This window comes from Hemicordylus capensis, chromosome 1, assembly GCF_027244095.1.
Source record: "Hemicordylus capensis ecotype Gifberg chromosome 1, rHemCap1.1.pri, whole genome shotgun sequence".
Taxonomy (NCBI): Eukaryota; Metazoa; Chordata; class Lepidosauria; order Squamata; family Cordylidae; genus Hemicordylus; species Hemicordylus capensis.
Genome location: NC_069657.1, coordinates 14,806,902 through 14,827,612, shown reverse-complemented (window position 1 = coordinate 14,827,612; position 20,711 = coordinate 14,806,902). Strand labels below are relative to the sequence as shown.

The 20,711-nt window shown below is 43.2% G+C and overlaps 1 protein-coding gene across 8 annotated transcripts in view; it reads right to left on the bottom strand.

Moving 5' to 3' along the window:
- Positions 1-20,711, bottom strand: part of SYNE2 (spectrin repeat containing nuclear envelope protein 2) — a 368,664-nt gene that overhangs the window by 176,715 nt on the left and 171,238 nt on the right. For all 8 annotated transcript variants that reach the window (XM_053287390.1, XM_053287373.1, XM_053287409.1 and 5 more), the window contains 9 exons: positions 20,455-20,673; positions 19,253-19,521; positions 17,781-17,949; positions 15,837-15,992; positions 13,100-13,240; positions 11,392-11,574; positions 9,340-9,477; positions 5,463-5,648; positions 2,703-2,828 (listed from right to left, as the gene is read on the bottom strand). In XM_053287390.1, coding sequence (XP_053143365.1) covers positions 2,703-2,828; positions 5,463-5,648; positions 9,340-9,477; positions 11,392-11,574; positions 13,100-13,240; positions 15,837-15,992; positions 17,781-17,949; positions 19,253-19,521; positions 20,455-20,673 — 1,587 coding nt within the window. The remainder of the gene's footprint in view (positions 1-2,702; positions 2,829-5,462; positions 5,649-9,339; positions 9,478-11,391; positions 11,575-13,099; positions 13,241-15,836; positions 15,993-17,780; positions 17,950-19,252; positions 19,522-20,454; positions 20,674-20,711) is intronic.

The window sequence follows — 20,711 nt, the reverse complement described above, 5'->3', positions numbered from 1 at the left end:
AGCAAGAGGTTATTGGTTCGAATCTCCATTGGTATGTTTCCCAGACTATGGGAAACACCTATATCGGGCAGCAGCGATATAGGAAGATGCTGAAAGGCATCAACTCATACTGCGCAGGAGATGGCAATAGTAAACCCCTCCTGTATTCTACCAAAGACAACCACAGGGCTCTGTGGTCGCCAGGGGTCGACACCGACTCGACAGCACAACTTTATCTTTGGGGAGAATGAATGTTCCTTTTAATACCTTGGTTTAATTTTAAATACTTCTGACTTAAATATTATTGTCTTGTTTGTTTTAAACCCATGTTTCTTTTTAAGTGTTAAATATTCTTAATATTGTCTTAGATATTCCTGTCTTATTGCCTTGTTTTTGTTTAAGCCATACTCGTTTGATACCATCTGTTTTAGGTCTAAATTTGCCTCTGCCTTGTTTTCATCATCTCATACTGCACGGGAGGAGGCAATGGTAAACCCCTCCTGTATTCTACCAAAGACAACCACAGGGCGCTGTGGGCGCCAGGAGACGACACTGACTTGACAGCACACTTTACCTTTAACTCTTGATATGCTCCGTATAAGCTTAAATCTGTTTTATTTCTGCCCTATTCTTAGACCGCTGGTGATTTTATATAGTTATTTTTAGGTTTAACTTGTTGTTTTATGTTTGCTTTGTTTTTAGCCTACTTTCCAGTAGGCTTATGGGATCACCTGGCATTCCATATGTGTGTGTGTTTGTTCATATGACCATGTGTGTTCCCCCCACTATCAACTTTGCAATGCCCAGACCAATACAGTGTGGGTTGTGATGAGGTAATCCACTCAGATTCAAGATGCATGTAAATGTTTGAGGCGCAAGTGGGCTAACTTGTGGACCGCCTAACCAATTTGAACCAAATTTGCTACAGCTGTAGGGACACATGATGGCTCAAGGGCATAGTTTGTAATTATGTCATCCACTCCCGCAAGTGGGAACCAATTTGGACCAAATTTGGTACAGTTGTAGGGACACACAGAGACACCTCAAACACAGTGTTTGTGATGATGTCATCCACCCCAATTCAAGATGGCAGACACATGAACATCTGAAGTGCAAGAGGATTAATTTGTGAATTGCCTAACCAATTTGGACCAAATTTAGTCCAGTTGTAGGGATAGTGAAAGTAGAAAGATTAGTTCTTACTAGAACAACTTGTTAAATCTGTGTTGTTTGATATGGTCATCTGAATAATCAATAACATTCTATTCTATTCTATTCTATTCTAGATTTCAGATACACATACCTAGGCTTCAATACAGTGGCTGATATCCAGAGCAGCCTAATACAAGTGCTTCTTACATCTCCACACTGCTGCATACACTAATGCTGTATGCATTAGATTGCGCACACAATCTGAAGTGTGAGTGGTTTTGTGCAAGAGCACAAATACTTTTATGGGCTCAACTGCAGTCCCCAAGTGCCCTGTGAGACCGGAAGCAAGTGATTTGATCATCAGCAAATGCTTCCGTTCGCACAGAGCACTTCTGGAGTGCAGGTGAGCTCCTAGACTGCCTGTGCTTCAAAATAAGCACAAAGCAGCATGCAGATGTTAAGAGCTCCCACGTTAGGCAGCCAGGGCTGGATTATAAAATGCTGAGGCCCTAATCTATGTCAAGAAATTTTTCTCCCTCTTTCGCAACACTAAACCAGGGGTAATCCCATGACACTGATGGCCAGGAAAGTTAGGACCAACAAAAGGAAGCTGTAGCTTACTTAGCTTGGGCCTAATCCAGCACCATAGGCAGCCTAATGCAGGTGCCCATAACATTTCTGTGTGGCACTTGCTGTGAACCACCAGCAGTCCTTGACTCAGACCACACTGCGCTGAGGCAACAATGGCTGATGTCCAGATTGACACTGTGCTATCGCACAAAGGAGCAAGGGTGATTTTCGATGACCACTCCATTCCCTCTGAAACCCACAATGCCTCCCAAAAACATGTCCCTGAGGGTTTAACAATTCCAAAAGTAGAGCATTTAAAGAACGAGGTCAATTTGCATCCAGTGAACCAAGATACCAAGGGGGTGGGGGGAAGGTCTGCATATTATGTGAAACTCCTGGAATCCTAAGGATGTCTATACCATGAGGAAGGTGACATACTTACAGTATCATAAAGGTGACAATATTTACAGTATCAATGGTTATTTTGTAGCAGACACAAATGATTTGATTTAGAGTAAATATGAATGAGATTGCGACCACACAGAAATTATTGCTATCACAATCTCATACCTATTTGCTACAAATCATATCATTCATAACTGCTACAAAATGATCACAGTTGACATACTGTACTGCACAATGTTAGACGTGCATTGAAATAATGATTGCACAGTTGCATAAGTGCAAAAATTGTGCAAATTCAGTTGCATGACAGTGCAACCATTATTTCCTATGGCCACACTGTTGCACAACTCCATATGCACAACCTTTGCACTTGCGCAACAGCACACCTATGCAACGCATGGATATTACAGTGGAATGAGCATGAAATGTTGCACAGTATGTCAGCCATTATTATGATGGTAGGAAATGTAAAGAGAAACAGATATTAACTGGCCTCGCAGCTAATGGGATATTCTGTTAAATATAATGGGTGTGTGTGTGTGTGTGTGTACGCACATGTTAGTTTGCTCAGCACTTTTAAAAATATGTTTACTCACCTGGCCATGTTTAAGATGATCTCTTGGAGAAAAATCTAATGTATCCTCTGAAGGGGACAAAATTGTCTTAATCTTGCCTACATCTTTCTCCATTGTTTTCACTTCACATTCAATAGCTTCCACCTCCTAAATATTTAGAAACAGGGATTTTATTTATTTATTTATTTATAAACTGCCCTATCCAAAGGCTCTGGGCGGTGTACAACAACTTTTAAAAGACATAAAAACTACACAATTCAAAACAAAGTGCTAAAAACAATATAAAAACAATTCAAAAACAATTAAAACCATTTAAAACCTATTAAAATACATTTTAAAAAACACTTTACAAAACTGGGAAGGCCAAGCCAAACAAATAAGTTTTTAGGGCTCTCTTAAAGGCCGACAGCGAGCCTAAACTGCAGATATCTGCCAGGAGTGCATTCCATAGGCCAGGAGCAGCTACAGAAAAGGCCCAGTTCTGAGTCGCCACCAGACATACTGGTGGTAACTGGAGACCAGCCTCTCCAGATGACCTCAATGAGCGATGGGGATCATATCAAAGAAGGCGCTCTCTAAAGTAGCCCGGACCCAGGCCGTTCAGAGCTTTAAAGTTAATAACCAGCACTTTGTATTTCGTCTGGAAACATATCTGCAGCCACTGCAACTGTTCTAAGACAGGCATAATATGGTCTCTCTGGGTTGCCCCAGAGACCAATCTGGCTGCCACATTTTGAACTAACTGAAGTTTCTGAACAACGTAAAAAGGCAGCCCTACGTAGCCCCATTTATGGATTATCCAAAACTCATTAAAAGGAAACTCAACTGTTTGCAACTTGTACTTGTTTATTTAATTCATTAATACGTGCCATTAATTCAGTATAGAATCTTCACAAGGAAGTTCACACAAAACAGATTTTAATGCAATCTGTGTTTTATTAAAATAAAAGCACAAACACACAGTAGCAGCCCATACAGGCGGCATGGGGGGGATGGTAAACAAGTTGCTGCTGCAGCTTGCTCCTGCTATCCTCTGTCCACCCTGGCTGCCTCACTCTGTCTCGTCTCACCTGCTGCCATGTTAACCCTAGGTGTGCAGGCTGTTTATTCGTCTGGTTGAGGAATAACCAGGGTTAAAATGGTGGCAGGTGACACGAGGCAGAGCAAGGCAGCTGGGCGGGGAGAGGGGAGCAGGAATGATCCACACCAGTAGCTCTTTTATCACCCTCCCATCCCACTCATATGGGCTGCTACTTCAAACACAACAATAGTGCAAAATGTAAGCAAAGAATAAAGCTAGCAAATAAAATTTATATTTCTTTCAGATTAAAAACTTGGGAACATAAATAAGTCTCTGCTTGGTGCTGAGAGAACAGCAAAGAAGGCACCAGGCAAGTTTCTTTGGGGAGAGAATTCTGTAGTGACTCATCTGAGCACTCAGATTCACCTTTTCTGGAGTTAGAAATTACTGAGGTTCATAAAAGTATTAGGAATGGAAAAGCCCCAGGCCCAGATGGTTTATCGGGTGAGTATTTTAGAGAGTTTAAAGAAATTCTTATTCCTGAATGTCTATTGATATGCAATGAGTTACATTGGGGCAGGTCTCTTCCAGGATCTTGGAATAAGATAAGCATGATTCCTAAGGCTGGTAAAGATTCACAAGAGGTAACTTCATATAGACCCATTTCATTACTTAATATAGATTATAAACTCTATACCAAATTATTGGTAAATTTTCTTGTCAAGAAAATAATTCATCTAGACCAGTCTGGCTTTATTCCAAGAAGGAATATATTTAGTTCTATTAAGAAGTTGTTAGATATTATATATTTTTGTAAAACTAACACACTTTTGTTATCAATATTTTCATTAGATATATTTAAAGCTTTCGGCTGTTTGGATGGATCTTTTTTACAACAAGTATTACAGAAATTTAAATTTGGTCCTCGGTTTTCTAATATGATTGATCGGATTTATAGCTTAACAAAAGCTTGGATAAGAATTAATAATTATGATTCAGAATTGATTACAATTTCTAGAGGCACTAAGCAGGGCTGTCCTTTAGCTCTTTTGTTGTTTAACTTGGCTATGGAGGCATTGGCTATTGCATTGCGTACTAATAATCAAATTTATGGGATGAAAATAGGAGATAAAAATTATTTATTAAATCTGTTTGCAGATGAGATGATTTTAACTCTTTCGAATTCCGGAGGTTCAGCTAAATACATTAAGGAGCAGCTACAAGATTTTGTGGAGTTATCAGGATTAACAGTTAATTTTCAAAAATCTCAATTAATGTTTTTTCATACTCCCCCTATGATTCAGAAAGAGGTATCTAATATTTTGGGTATACCGATTGTGTATCATTCTTTTAGATATTTAGGTATTAATGTGACTAAAAATTTCAATACATTATTGAAGCAAGCCTGGCTGGTGCTTTCCCTCCCTGGCCGGCCCGGCGGGCACTTTCTCTCACCGCCAGCTGGCCCAGCAGTGGCACTTTCTCTTGCCACCCAGCGGCGGCGCTTTCTCTCACCGCCAGCTGGCCTGGCAGCAGCACTTTCCCTTGACGCCCACAGCTGGCAGCGCTTTCTCTCGATGCCCATGGGTGGTGTCAGCGTACCCGTGGCTATCTGGCAGCTGCTCTCAAACTCTCGTGAGAGCTGCCACCCATGGGATTAGCCATGGGTATGCCTTAGATAATTAAATATATAGATGATAAGCAAAACAGTACATCCAGAATATTAAATAGACTCTTTTCTTTAGACAGCCCATACTTACATCAGCTAAGTGCTGGATGTGTGGAAGAATGTCTATGATTTTTTGCTGCAAAGCTGAAACTTGTCCATTGACTTTATTCAGCTCCTGCACCATGCTGTCTGTTTCAATTAAAGTGGACATTTCCTCTAATTCTGGGTGCATGGTGCGGAGAATGTTTTGCTTTTGTTCTGCATCTTCCAATGCCATCTTGAAAAGAAAAAAATAACAGAAGAAAAGAATTGGTAAACTGAATGGAGATGCACTTCAATGCTAAGTAAAAACAACCACCCTAGAAAATAAATTCTGCATATGTTTAAATGCAATCATTATTTATTTATTTATTACATTTCCATATTGCTCTATCCAAAGGCTCTGGGCGGTGCACAACAAGTAAAATACAAAAACAAACACCATTTAAAACAAACAGATTAAAACAATATAAAAACATATTTAAAACAGAGCCATTTAAAACGCTAATCCCATGTGTGGCAGCCCTTGCGAGAGTTCGCGAGCAGCTGCCAATTCGCAATGGGGAGGGGGAGAAAATAGGGATGCCAGCCGCCAGCAAGGTGGGCCGGCAGTGGATGCCGGCAGCGGTGGACCGGCCACCAGGAGCAGCAGGTGGCGGCAAGCTGTCCACCGGGAGCAGGCAGCAACCCGGCCTGACCACCGGGAATGGGCCGGCCTGGCTACCGGGAATGGGCAGGCAGGCAGGAGGTGATGGCAGGCCAGCTTTCCGGCCCGTCTGCCCGCCAGAAAACATGGGTGGGTGGGAGGGAAGAAGCGGGCTGCTCCCGCCAGTGGTTGGCTGGCCAGTGGGACCAGGCGACGGCAAGCCAGCCACCAGGAGCAGGCAGAGTTGGAGCAGGCTTGCTGCCGGGAGCACCCCACTGGCCAGAGCACCCACGGGGGAGCACCCCGTGGCCAGAAAGCACGGGGCGGGGGGGAGAAGCGGTCCTGCGGGGTGGGGGGTAGAAGCGGGCCAGGTGGGCCAGCAGAGGCGCAGATGTTCTGCGCCCGGCCCAGGTAGTTTGAAGTATTTCTTATGTATTTGAGTATTTCTTATGTATTTGAACATATATAGGAAGAACATAAGAACAGCCCTGCTGGATCAGGCCCACAGCCTATCTAGTCCAGCATCCCGTTTCCCACAGTGGCCCACCCGATGCCTCTGCCTAGCCCACAGGCAAGAGGTGAGGGCATGCCCTCTCTCCTGCTGTTGCTCCCCTGCAACTGGTTTGTAGAGGCATCTTGTCACTGAGGCAGGAAGTGGCCTATAGGTACCAGACTAGCTGGAACAGGGGGAAGCGACCTTAGCGCTCCAGCTGTTGTTGGACCACAACTCTTCATTATCCCCAACCACAATTTATTGTATTTAACAGCCAGAGTGCCAAGGTTACTTACCCCTGGTTTAGAACAACAAAAGGTAAACTAAAATCAAACGTGTCATTTCAAAAGGCATTCAAGAAACACAGATATAGATGGACACAATCCACAGCATCTTGTTACACTCATGCAGGAGACTGCACATGGGCAGTGGGCTTTTCTCCCTTATTTTCAAAGAGGAGTCCCCCTTACAGCTATGCAACCTGCCTGTTCGTTGCATAAGCACAGCGTTAATCTGGATGTTGGTTGAGGAGTAATGAAGCCTAGACGTCTTGGTTTTGTAAATTAAACTCTTGTATTGTAGATGAATTGTATTATGAATTGAATTGATATTCCCAAACCTCTTCTTGTTGTAAATAAGCCGTTGTATTATTGCACCGATATTCTCAAAACTCTTCTTCTTGTAAATAGGATTGTATGAGTAACATGCCTTGCCAGAAAAGCGTCAAGAGTTCATGCTTGCTGTACTATTAGCTTCACTTTGAGAATGTTAGTTTGACAGTTTGGTTTTGGAGGGAAACGAAGTTTTTAAAAATGGAGGGAACTCTGAGTTACTCTGATTGGATTGTTTAAAAAACTGTTGAAGCAAAATTGTTTATATATACCAAATATAGAAGGGTTGCTCAGAGAGTTAGCTGAAATTTGACTCCTGGAGAAAGTCAGAAAAAGTCCTAAGAGTTGAAGCTGGAGTTGGAAAGAGCTGAAAAAAGAGCCAGAGTCAAGAGGAATCAAGAAGAAAGAGTCAAGCAGTCAAGAAGGCAGAGTTGGTGCAGTGGAATACTGTGTAGAGCTGTGATTCAGAAGAAGAAGAAGAATCAGTGTGGTTCAGAGTCTGAAGTCACAAGCAATAGCTGGAAATCACTACAGAGAGTGGAGACTCTCTGAAAGGCTAAAAACACAGAACCTCCAGTCTGAATTTAACCCAGGCTGGTAAAAGTGACTAAAACCTGAGCTGCAGAAGGAACAAGCCAAGTTGCTGACAAAAGAAGGTAACTGCTGAGGACTCTTGTGTTAGGGATCAGTTGAGTTAGGTTAGTTGGATGCGTTTTTCCAACCTTGTTATTTCTTCCTTTAAGCTCTTATGGTAACTGTGATTTTTAAATTAAGAAACCAAAGCTAATGTTTTAAATTGACTGTATATTTTTCCAAAGTGAACTTTCATGTTGCATTTTTAAAAAAACCCGAAGCTTGATTAATTGTCTCCATCCCACACCTATAAGCCTTTCCACTCTATTGAGGTTTTGTTTTTGATTTTTCGTATTTTTGCAAATATGCAAGGGCTGTTGTAGTAGACCCAGCCATATAAAAGAAATGCCCACTTGGTAAAGAATTGATATCGCAAGGCTGGTGGGATCTGAAATTCTTCCAGATATGGTATCACACAGGTGGCACTAGTAAGAGTTGTTCTACATTGATCAATAACAATATTCAAAATACAGGACCAACACATTCAAGCACAGCAGGTTCAAACAGCATTAAAACACATTTTAAACAGCACTGAGACAACTGTTCTTTGAAAAAGTCTGTTTGTTTGTTGCCAGCATTATTAAATATTGCTGTACCATGGTTAGTACCTTTCCTGGAAGAACCCTAGCTCCAAAATGTGGTATGAGTTTCGAAAGATCTCAAGATCAAATTAGATATGATGTGAAATGCATTATTGCAGGTGTTCCCAGATGTTGCTGGAGTAGTTCCCATCATCCTTTGGTCATTGTGGCTGGGGATGATAGGAAATAATCCTCCACATCATCACATTTCCATCTGCTACAGTTAAAAACAACAACACAGCAGTCACATGGGGAAGTGTGCTCTGATGGTCTGGATCAAGGCTAAGATGCAAAGGGAGGGGTTTTTAGCCACTTCACCCTGTGCCATTTGCCTGATGGAGATCACCCTCTCCACTGAAGCTGCTACTTCTTCCAAGGGGAAAGCTGATAAAGAAGGGCCTTCTCTGTTGCAGCCCCGAGGCTCTGGGATGTGCTTTCTGCCAAAATAAGAGCCTCCCTATCTCTGACAACTTTCAAAAAGACCCTTAAGACAATTTATTCATCCAAGCTTTTAACTAGATTTGTAGAACTATGGGTTTATATTAAACCATTTTAATGTTTCGGTTCCTATTTTAATGGTGTGTTATATTTGTTGTACCATCCAGCGATGTGAATTTGGGATGGTATACAAATATAGTAAATGAATAATAAATAAAAACTGGCAGTAATATCATATCAGTTTCCCTTCCTGAGCAAACAGCAGCTCCCAGGGGGTGCATTTTGCGGAAACGTTTGCACGGAAGCTGGGAGCTTAACTCCCACTCTCCCCACAGTCCCAGTTCAAACTGGGATCCCTTGTGCCTATTATCATTTTTTTAATGTTAAAAACACAAATGTGATAAAGGCATTTCACATCATGCCTAGTTTGACTTTTAGTCATACCGGCTTTAGGAGGCACTTGCTCTGAGGCCAAGTGAGATTTGTCGTCTGGGCTCCTTGTGCAGAAAACCTGCAAATCCACTTACTTGGAGTGCACTGGCATGTTTATTCAAAGCTTTAGACGAGTCACTTTTCAACTCTTCTGTTAGCAGATGGCTGGTGTTTTCAAGCCAGACTTGAGTGCTCTTCAGGAGTTCCTCATATTCTTCCATCCTGCTAGCAGCCTTTAACATAAAAATCACTCATCATGTTTACATCCGTTTTATGAGTGAAGTTCAGAAATCTTTCAAGTTTGCTGCAAAACATTCTCAGGCATAAGCAAATGTGGTTGTTGGTGACACTGGCTGACATTCTGAGCAGTGTCAGAAGTACATAAGCAGTGCTGCATCCGTGGAAGAATCTGCAATGGAGCTCAGCCCAGCATGTTGCCAAGGAGGAGAGCTGGTTGTGTGGTAGGAAGCATGAATTGTCCCCTTTGCTAAGCAGGGCCCACCCTGGTTTGCATTTGAATGGGAGACTACATGTGTGAGGGTTCCGAGTTTCCTCCATGGCATCTCCAAGATAGGGCTGAGAGAGATTCCTGCCTGCAACCTTGGAGAAGCCGCTGCCAGAAAATACTGAGCTAGATGGACCAATGGTCTGATTTGGTATAAGGCAGCTTCCTATGTTCCTATGTGGCAAACATGTGTGGAGGAGAGGGTAGCAATTTTTGCTGCTCACTCCTTCCCAAAGTGATTTTTGACTTCAGAAATGTGTCCTTGAGGGTTACGGGGCCATCAGGGACATATTTCTGAAGTCAAAAAGGACATTTGGAGGGAGGAGAGAGCAGCTAAAATCGCTAACCCCACCCCTTCACATGTGTTTGCCTGCTCAGCAGCACACTGAGCTGAGCTCTGTTGCAGTCTTCAATTTATTTTATTTATTTATTTAGTACATGTATATACCGCCGCATACAAAGAAGCACCTGGGTGGTTCACAATATAAAAAATGGACGTAACTCTTTTTATGTACTTCTAAGACTGCTCAGAATGTCAGCTATTCACACTACAGAGTAGCCCCTTGATCATGGTTTCCACTTCTGGCTTAGAACATGGAAGCCAGAGAGGTATGAGGAAGTGCAGGCCAGCAGGGGTATGTTTATTGGGATATAGGCAAATAGCTGGAAGCAATGAAAAAAAGGGATAAGCAGCCACATAGGATACAAAATGCTTCTCCCATTCTATTCTCAAGAATAGAATCAGGCCACGCAGAGGCCCATTGCGCATGCGTGGCAGCCTCCAAAATGGCCACCGCGAAGGGGAAAGGCCCAGAAAGGGACGAAGAACACCAGAACCGGATGGTTTTTGGCACGAGGACGGGGGGCGGGGGAGATATATATATAAATAAAATACTTGCGAACAAAATACTCATTGCAAAACTGAACTGGCCTGGTCCTGTTCGAGTCCTGTTCAGACTCAAACCGAACCAGGCCAGCCGATTTTGTGCACATCCCTAGAGGACAGTAGCTCTGTGCTACAGCACCTGCTTTGCATGAAGGAGATCCCAGGCACCTTCAGGCAAAGGTTCTCACAAGATCTGGAAAGACTGCTGCCAAAGAGCTGCTGCCAGTCAGAGCAGACTATGGGACAAGATAAATTAATGCTGCCAATCAAAGTAGACATCACCAGACAAGATAAATGAATGCTTTGACTCAATCACATGGCAGAGTCATATGAATAGGTCAAAAGCATTTCTTGTCTTAGCTAGAAGTCCTTAAATGGAGTGACTTAATATGTGAAAATTAACTGGACCAATTCCCTTTTGTTCAGAAGCTAAGGAAGAAGGGGGCAGAGCCCCTGGTGGTGCAGTGGTAAAACTGCTGCCCTGTAACCAGAAGGTTACAAGTTCGATCCTGACCAGGGGCTCAAGGTTGACTCAGCCTTCCATCCTTCCGAGGTCGGTAAAATGAGTACCCAGAAGTTGGGGGCAATATGCTGAAATCATTGTAAACCGCTTAGAGAGCTCCGGCTATAGAGCGGTATATAAATGTAAGTGCTATTGCTATTTTTGTTTTTGCAGCATTCATTCATGGTGCAGCTTTGCTCTGGTTTAGTCTCTTTAACCATCCACATCATCCTTCCTCTCCAGCCATCTCTTACCCTGTTTAGGTTGGCAGTTCTGCGCTCTGCACGCTGCGAGACTTGCTGATACTGCTGCAGCGGAAACATCAAGCGATCCATCAGCTCTTGGACCTGGCAAGGGTCTTGCTCCGCCATGTCTTGAACTTCTGCATCCAGCTCATTCATTTTGTAATGCCAAAGGTCTAGCAAATCCCAGATTCTCTGTATGCAACAGACAAAGCGCATCAACCAACAAAAAGGATGACCCAATCTGCACTCCAGTTTGTGATCTCTTTGGAGAAGGGGTGTCAAACATACAGTCAGTGGGCCGGATACAGCCCAGAGCGCTCAATTGTCCACCCTTCCCCATTCCCCTCCATTATCGTGGGGGGGGGGGCTTAGCGTTGGCCCGTCTGTGGTGCCCCCTGCCTTGCTGCTTCCTCCCACCACCAGTACTGCCCATCTGTCACTTTGCGCCTGGTTCTCACTGCGGCGAGAAGTGGGACGGATTGCTTCCTCTCTCGCGTGAGCCCATCCATCCATCCACCGTGGCAAGAGCCAACTGAGGATGGTAACGGGTGTGCACCAGTGTGGCAGTCTAACAGAACTTCCCAACTAACCGCAATGGTGCAGCGGGGAAGTAGCAATTTTGACACCCTCTCCTTTCCCAGGAAGCTGCCTGCACAACCCAAAAATATGTCCCTAAGGATTGCACATCCCTTGGAGACATATTTTTGGGTAGAACAGAGGGCTTTCTGTGGAAGGGGAGGGTGTTAAAAATTGTCCCTTCTCTGCTGCACTGGTGCAGTCAGTTGGGAAGTTCTGCTGGGCTGCTCTCTCACGGCGCATCCTTGCTCTGGATGTCAGCCCACATGTATAAACCAAGTCTTCCTGCAAATGACAAATAGCAACAATAACTAACAATAGTTATTGTTAATATACCCTAACAATAGCAAACCCACTTAGCTCAAACAAAGCATTAGAAGCAGAACTGAAGAAATAGGTCAATGAATTGGTCTCCGAATTAAATCGTGCAAGACAGAAATCACTGACATCCTGATGCAAACTCAAAAGAGTACAACATATAAAAACAAATTAGGATGTTATTGTGCGTGATATTTATGAGATAGAAACAACAACAAAAAGAAAGATTTATAGGAGAAGAATAAAAAACTATAACAAACGAATATCTCAAGTGGGAAAAATGGGTGAAGCTGAATGTATCTTGCAGGGGACTTTAAATCACAATGCTACCACTATTGAACTTTCAATAAAAATATAAATTAAAAAGACCATTTGAATGATACTTTCAAGTCCATGTGAAAGGGGGACATGCCAAGAGTGTGTCTGCTGTGGCATCTTAAGGCATCTTTATCAGATGTCCCAATGCCTGCACAGTGTGTGTGTTTATTGCACAGAGAGTGCTGTTTGTCTGAATGGCAGCTCTGTGTGCCCCAAATATGAGCTTAAACTAGTATTTGGGGTGAATGCAGAATGGCCGTTCAAATGAACAATGCCCCCTTCCCCCCACCACATGATAAATGCAGGGGAGACATCAGGATGTCTATGGAAGATGTTCTGACGGCTGCGATCTGGGAGTGTCTCCTTTCTAATTGCCTGGGCCGCTAAGGTAAGTTTGAGTAGTCCAAACAGTCCCACTGGGAAATCCGAACATGGATCTGGTGCACATCATGGAATATGGCTTGAAGAGAGCAAGCTGAGGCAGAAAAGAGAGGTAGGTCATTACCTTTTGAACTTCTTTAGCTTTCGTGATGTTCTCACTTTTCTGCTGTAACATACTTTCAATTGCCTGGAGGCCTTTGTTGATGTCTTCTATTTTTTTATCTGTGGCATAGTGAGGGGAATTTTTCTGGACTTCTGTGTTGACCTGCCATGGTGGGGGAGGGAAAACAGAAAAGCCAGGCAGTGAGGGGAAAGAAGAGACTAATGAAGACAAAACTATCTGGATTTTCTCAGTTATGTTCATTTTTTCCTTCTTTCCAAAGTTCAATTGCAGTTCTATTTTAGTATTATTAATAATACAGATGACGACGACGATGGGCTAAGAACATAAGAACAGCCCTGCTGGATCAGGCCCAAGACCCATCTAGTCCAGCATCCTGTTTCGCACAGTGGCCCACCAGATGCCGCCGGAAGCCACAGGCAGGAGTTGAGGGCATGCCCTCCCTCCTGCTGTTACTCCCTGCAACTGGCACTCAGAGGCATCCTGCCTTTGAGGCTGGAGGTGGCCCATCAGCCACTGGCTGATATCCAGACTAAAGAATAGCTGGTGCTACATGAGAAGGCAACTTCATTACTGCTGAGTTTCACTTAGGCAGCACCAGTGCTTAAATGTGGGGAGCAAATTTTGATGACCTCCCCATTCTTTGGAAGCGCTTTGTGCCACAGGAAATATATACCTGAGGGCTAGATTAGGGATGTGCATGAACCTTGGTCCATGCAGCAATTTGAACCAGTTCATGGTTCCGCGAACCAGTTTGTTCCAGTTCAGCCCAACCACGAACTAGTTCGGTGGTTTGAGAGTGGCTCTGAGGGGTGGTGGGGTGGTGAGAAGTGCCTTGAAGAGTACACTGCAGGGCTCCCCACAACAGCCTGTGCATGGCAGCGGCATCCATATGGCCTCGGCACATGTGCAGAAGCCATTTGCTTGGTCAACCTGGTGTTGTTGACTAAACAAATGACTTCCGTGCATGTGCGGAGGCCATGTGTGTGCTGCCATCGTGCACTGGCATGTTGGGGGTAGCGCTGCTGCAGCAGGAAACTGCATGGAGTGGCAGTCACACAGGTAAGGACCTGCTGTACTCACCTTTAAAGGTGCTGCTCACCATCTCTGCTCTCAAACTGCCGAAACAATTTGTGTTTGGGCCAAACCAGAATGAACCAGTTTGCAGAACCACGAACCGGTTCAAATTTGAACCGCTGCACAAACTGAGTTTTGTGTACATCTCTAGATAACCCTCAGAGACATATTTTTGTGTAGCACAAAGCAATTCCAATGGGAAAGGACTTTAGAGACAAAAGAAGTCTCATTAATTAAAATGTGGGAGAATAAATGCTGGAGCATTATTTAATGTATTATGTATGTATGTAATGAGGAGAGCTGGTCTTGTGGTAACAAGCATGACTTGTCCCCTTAGCTTAAGCAGGGTCTGCCCTGGTTGCATTTGAATGGGAGACTTGATGTGCGAGCACTGCAAGATATTCCCCTCAGGGGATGGAGCCCTCAGGGGATGGATTAAAAATTTGGAGGTGCTAAACAAATGTTTCCAGTATTCGAGTAAGAAATAAGAATGATATTACATTTGAAAGTTTGAAAATAATGACATATTGAAGAAGGAAATCTATAGGTAGTGACAATTTAATATAAATATCTATTATATGATGTATTTTATGCATATATATTAGTGATTTTTTTAGATGTAGTCTTCTGGTTTTCTAGAAAAATGTGTATACACATTTTAAAAATGAGTCACATGCAAATAATTAAAATTATTGTGCTGCATTTCCTGCTCTTTTACCAAATATGAGCATTATTTAGAGCATTAATAGACTGCTTTTCAGCAAAATGAGTTATCAAAGTGTTTTACACAGCAAAAGAAATGACAAGATGGTTCCCTGTCTCAAAGAGACTCATCATTTTAAAAGAAACATACGGGAGACACCTGCAACAGCTACCAGGAGAGTTGCTAGGCTGGGGGATGAAAAGGGACAGTTACTCTCCCCCAGTCTTTAAGCCAACCACCGTTTTCAGATGGAATGTGCTACAAGGTCACATACAGTATCCACACTGGGAAAAACTGGACCTGCAATGCATGCTTTAGGGATGAGAGAATAGTCTGAGGGTCTGTGACACAGTCAAGTGGTAAAAACCTACAACTAAGGCGGCTGTGCATACATAAGAAATTAGTAAGTAGCTAAGTTCCAATTTGGGAAAACCAAAGGCTATAGCACTGCTGTATCTAAGCAGTTTTAGACTAGCACAGTGCCTGAGTAGGAGACTCTTCAGAGCCCTATATAAACTGCCCAGAATGTCCCAGAGGCTGGGACAGATCAACATACTGCAGCATTTGAGGCGAGGCGCAACATGTTACCTTGCCCTATGCAAGTTGGGGGCTAACCCCTCTTTCAGAGCCACCCTTTGCAAGCACTGAGAGTATAGGGGGGACAGGGAGAAGGGAAGGTTGCTAGCAGCCTTTTCTTCTCTCCTTGTGCTTCTTGCAAGTTTTGCAAGGAGTATGTGGAGAGGTGCTCTTTGTGAAGCTTGCAAAGGACACATCGGTCCCAAAGAACTGCTCTGGTGGCAATGTGGGGAGGTGTCCCAATAATCTGCCACCTGAGGCAATTGCTTCACCCTGACTCATGAAAGGCTCATCCCTGTCCAGAGGACAAGCCGGATAGAAGTATTAGAAGCCAGGAGCCCAGTGTAAGCAGTTCTGAGCTTCAAAACAAATAAACGTGTTTACCTTTTCTTCTAGGTCTTGTAATGTTTGCTTGCAATCTTCCAAATGTGTTTCAATCTCAACAGGAACAATTGTGTACATTTCAGAGTAATTGATACGCAGTTTATCCATGATCTGCTCAAGGGCTTGCTTCTGATCGTCAATTGCTCTTTGAATCTCCTAAGAGATGGAAGGAATTAATAGTGTTTTGTGTTAGTTTTTTTTCCAGGGTGCTTACGATGCAGAGAGGTGATTTTTGCATTACAAAGCCTCATCTGACTACACAAGTAAGCAGATTAAACCTGAGAGATGTTCACTTTGTTTAGTCAGATGATGCTTTCCAACCCACCGAGAATAAATTAAACCTGATACCGTTTCATTGTCTTGTCAAAGCTTATTGACGGATGAAATAATATCTTATGTACATAAAAATACTTCTACAACTAATGCTTGTAGCATGCTTTTGTTGCAAAGTGGAAGAGACTCCTAAAATGTTTTTAAAGATTCCAGTAACAATAAAATGCTACTAAAAGCAATAGACTCAGAGTTGGAGTATTCACGTTAGTGTCATTATAAATGAAAAGATCTCTGCAAAACAAGAGGTTTCCAGTTCTGCATGAAGAATATCAGTTTCAGGAGGCAAAAGAAACTTGACAGTTTACTATTTGTGCCCTAGAAATTCAATCTGATCTACATCCTCTGACAAAAACAACTGAAAAGGAGCACATTTGGGGATGCATTTCTAGGATCTTCAGTGAGAAAAACATTTTATTTGCAATTACTGTTCCTAATGCCAAGAAGGGTAGAAATGCTGAATTTGGGGCCCCAGATCTGAATCAATGAACTGTGCAGTATGAGAACAGAAGTTGAAATGAGGGCCTTTGTCCACCTAACAACCTGCAAAAAGGCCAACTGTATTTGAGCTCAGGTGATGCCAGTGATGTTTATAGGCGGCAGCAGCAGCAGCAGCAGCAATAAAACAGTGGAGACACCTGGCAGGATGCGTTCAGAACCATCATATCAGGCCAAATGCCTGGTGAAATTAAAAAAAATCTTGATGACCCATCAAAAAAATCTGCAGTGTAGGGTCATACAAGCCTGTGGGGGAAGAAAGTTCCATAGCCTAGGTGCAACCACTGAGAAGGCCCTGTTGACAACTGAACACAGAGCAGGGTCCCCAATATTGATCTCAGAAACTGGGCAGGCTTATATAGGAGGAGACCGTCTTTTAAATACTCTGAGCTCAGGCTGTAAAGGGCTTTAAAGGCAATGACCAACAATTTGGGCGAGTCTGCAAGATCACCAGAAAGCAAAGTTGTGGGTACAGGAGATTCCCAGCAAATGAGTGCTCCCAGCATGAGTCAGTACTTCAATTCTTTTCCATAGAGAGCCAGCGTGGTGTAGTGTTTAAGAGTGCTGGACTAGGACTGGGGAGACCCGAGTTCAAATCCTTATTCAGCCATGATACTAGCTATCACTTCTCTCTCAGCCTAACCTATTTCACAGGGTTGTTGTGAGGAGAAACTCAAGTATGTAGTACACTGCTCTGGGCTCCTTGGAGGAAGAGCGGGATATAAATGTAAATAAATAAGTAAATAAGTAAATAAATAAATAAATAAATAAAATGTTGTCCGAACCCACCAATGTCATGTTCCTTCCAACATTTGTACCCAGCTTCAAATTTAAGAGACAGATGTAGGTGATGGAGGGAACCCAGCATTGGCGGGTTTGGATGACAAAGAAATGATCGGAAGTACTGGCTTGCTGAGAGCACATGGTCAATGGGAGCTTCCAGTTCCTGCCACCTTATTTTCCAGCAGTTGTGTGAACCTGCCCTTTCAATGTTGAGTTTCTGTCAGTACTTCAAAAACATCAGCATCCTACAAAATACTATCATATGATACAGAAGATCATACTATCAAATATGAAGTTGCTGCAAAATAACAAGGCAGCAGCCATTTTACCGACCTCAAGTTTTGCCGCCTTTTCAGCAACTGCATCTGAATCTAAATTCTGGAGCAGAGACATGGCTGTCTGTAATGAATTCTTTACAGCATTTATTTCATCACCCGCTTTGGCCTGGTCTTGAATCTCAGAAAGTACAGCATCCTTTTGCTTTTGAACCTTTTCATGAAGCCTGTGAAAATTGCATCAGGAACAACATTAAACAAAGGTTTCTGTAGAAACTAGAATCCATCGGCTTCCTCTTATATGCCAAGGGAAGTCCATTGCTTTCCGGTTATATGTCCTCATGGCCTGATTTTTTAGAGGCCCTAAACACAACCAACTTCCATTCCAGTCAATAGAATCACTGGGCTGCGTCATCATGAAAAAATAATAATATTTTCCCTTCTCTCCCATACAGGAAGAAATCCCTCTTTTAAAATGGTGCCCGCTGTGATACACACTTGCATCTAAAAATAAAGATATCAGCTGACATCCTGACTAATGAAGCACCAGTGCAATGGGAGAAGAGTTCTAGACTAATGCTGCACCTGTCCTGCTGTGTATGTGGAGCGAATTTTTTAAAAATCTTTCTTTCCTCTGGAAACCCTGTTCCACCCAAAAATATATCCCTGATGGCTGCATGAACCTCAGGGATATATTTTCAGGTGGGACAGAGCACTTCCTGGGAAAGAAGGTGTCATCAACAGTTGTCCCCAGCACTGAGTTGAGTTAGTTGAATTTTTCAGAATTCATTAGTCAGGATGTTAATCAGTATACTTTTTAAAAAAGTATTGTTAAATGCATATGCAAATTTATCCCAGCAATCAATGAAAAATAATGCCTTTTTTCTTTTTTCTTTTTTTTAAGGATTCTTAATTCCTGGAATACTTATGGATTTGTCAGACAAACTGGAGTCCATGCTTCAAGGTTAAAAAATCTGAAGATATTTGAAAAGCAGAACTAAATGCGACATATACAAATATTTTGGGAATCCATTCCCCAGTACAGGAGGACCTCGTTAATAGCAGGTCCAGCACTCATGGTTTCGCGTATCCCTGGTCAGGTAATTAGCACCCAACCCATACGCAGAAAAAATCCCAGAGGGAAAGGATTAAACCCACATATCTGCGGGTTGGAGGTGGCTGGAAATGACCTTGAAGGTCATTTCCAGCAGCCATTTTGTGTCTGGGAGCCATTTTATGGCTCATTTAGTTGAAGAAAATGTGGCAAATCCCGCTATTTTTGGCCAATCTTTGGCCCCCTGGAGTCCCTCGACTACTCTGCAACATGATAGGGCACTTTGGGGGGTGATTGGAGTGGGGTGAGGGCAAAAACCATGATTTTCGGCCATTTTGAGCAGTCTGGGAACCTAACCCCCCCAATTCCCATAGCCCTAATGCCCCATTATTCACGGATTTGCTATCTGCGGGCCCCCACATGGAACGCAACCCCCGCGAATAATGGAGTTCTCCTGTATGTTTATTTCTACTTACTCTTTCAGTCGATCTTGCATGGCCTGAATTTCATTCACAATAGGAAGGCCCCCTGACTTCTCAGAGGGACATCCAGGGACTCTCAGAATGTCCCTTATGCGGTGAAGTATCAAGTGCAACAACAACTTCTCCGCCTCCACACTTTCCTCATAACAGCTCGCACATTCTAGAAATTCTTGCAGCTCTTCTTTGGTGACGCTCTCTCTCTCCTTGGGATTTTCGGGTAGTTCTTCTTGGAGATTGTCTAAAATGATGGTTTCTCGCTCCATCTAAAGAGGAAGATGGCAACAAGAGCAGGAGGAGGAATCAATGAAAAAGGAGGGGAACTTTGCAAACAGGTTCAGACAGCTTGCGGAAAGAAAGTAGGAAAAAACCACAGGTTCTTTGAAAGCACATGCTCTCAGAGCTAGCCGCAAGTTGTTTGCATTTTGCGTCATCTGAAGCTGCCAATATTTGGTTCCCAAAGAAAATGGGGATCATGAATAAATGGAACAAACAAACAAAAACGTGATCAAAAAGGGCCAATCACGATTGAAACTAAACTACTCAAAACCAAATTAACTATATCAAAGTCAAACCAATACTGAGTTCCCTGCACCACTGAAAGTCGAGAGCCAGTGTGGTGTAGTGGCTAGAGTGCCGGACTAGGACCGGGGAGACCCGAGTTCAAATCCCCCTTCAGCCATGATACTTGCTAGGTGACTCTGGGCCAGTCACTTCTCTCTCGGCCTAACCGACTTCACAGGGTTGTTATGAGGAGAAACTTAAGTATTTAGTACACCACTCTGGGCTCCTTGGAGGAAGAGCGGGATATAAATGTAAAAATAAAATAAAGTAAAATAAAATAAATAAATAAAGTTGTAACCAGCGTTTGAGCAGAGAATGTCAGGCAGCGGAGGGAACCTGACATCCCCCACCCAAGAATGGCAGATTCACACAACACGAAATGTGTGCAGCTTCCAGTTTCCGCCAGGAATGCGCACTCACCTGGAAGCACTTACTTTCTGTGGGTCATTGAACCCACCCTAAATCTATCAATGCATTTCTATAGAGCAAGAGACCTTTTTTTTTTAAAAGGGGGTTATTTAACAACAGACTTTGGCCACCCACTACTTCAGAAACACACAGGCAAAAAAAAAAAAAAAGCATGTAAAGAATCGAACTGGAAATGACTGAATGGGAGGTGCCCCCAAACAACTCACGTCTTCACTGACAGATTTCCATTCCTGGTTCTGCTCCTCACATTTACTCTCCCATTCTTTCGCAGCCTCAAGCAAATGAAGCCACTTCAGCCACAGTGTTGACACAATGGCGGTTATCAGCGTTGTCTCTTTTTCTCTGCACATCAGGCTCAAATGTCCCGAATCTTGCCGCAACTTCATTAGATCTTCTTCAGCTGAAACCAGTCGAGAGACCAGCAACTTCAAAGAGGGAAAAGAAATGAAAATGTCTGGTTTTA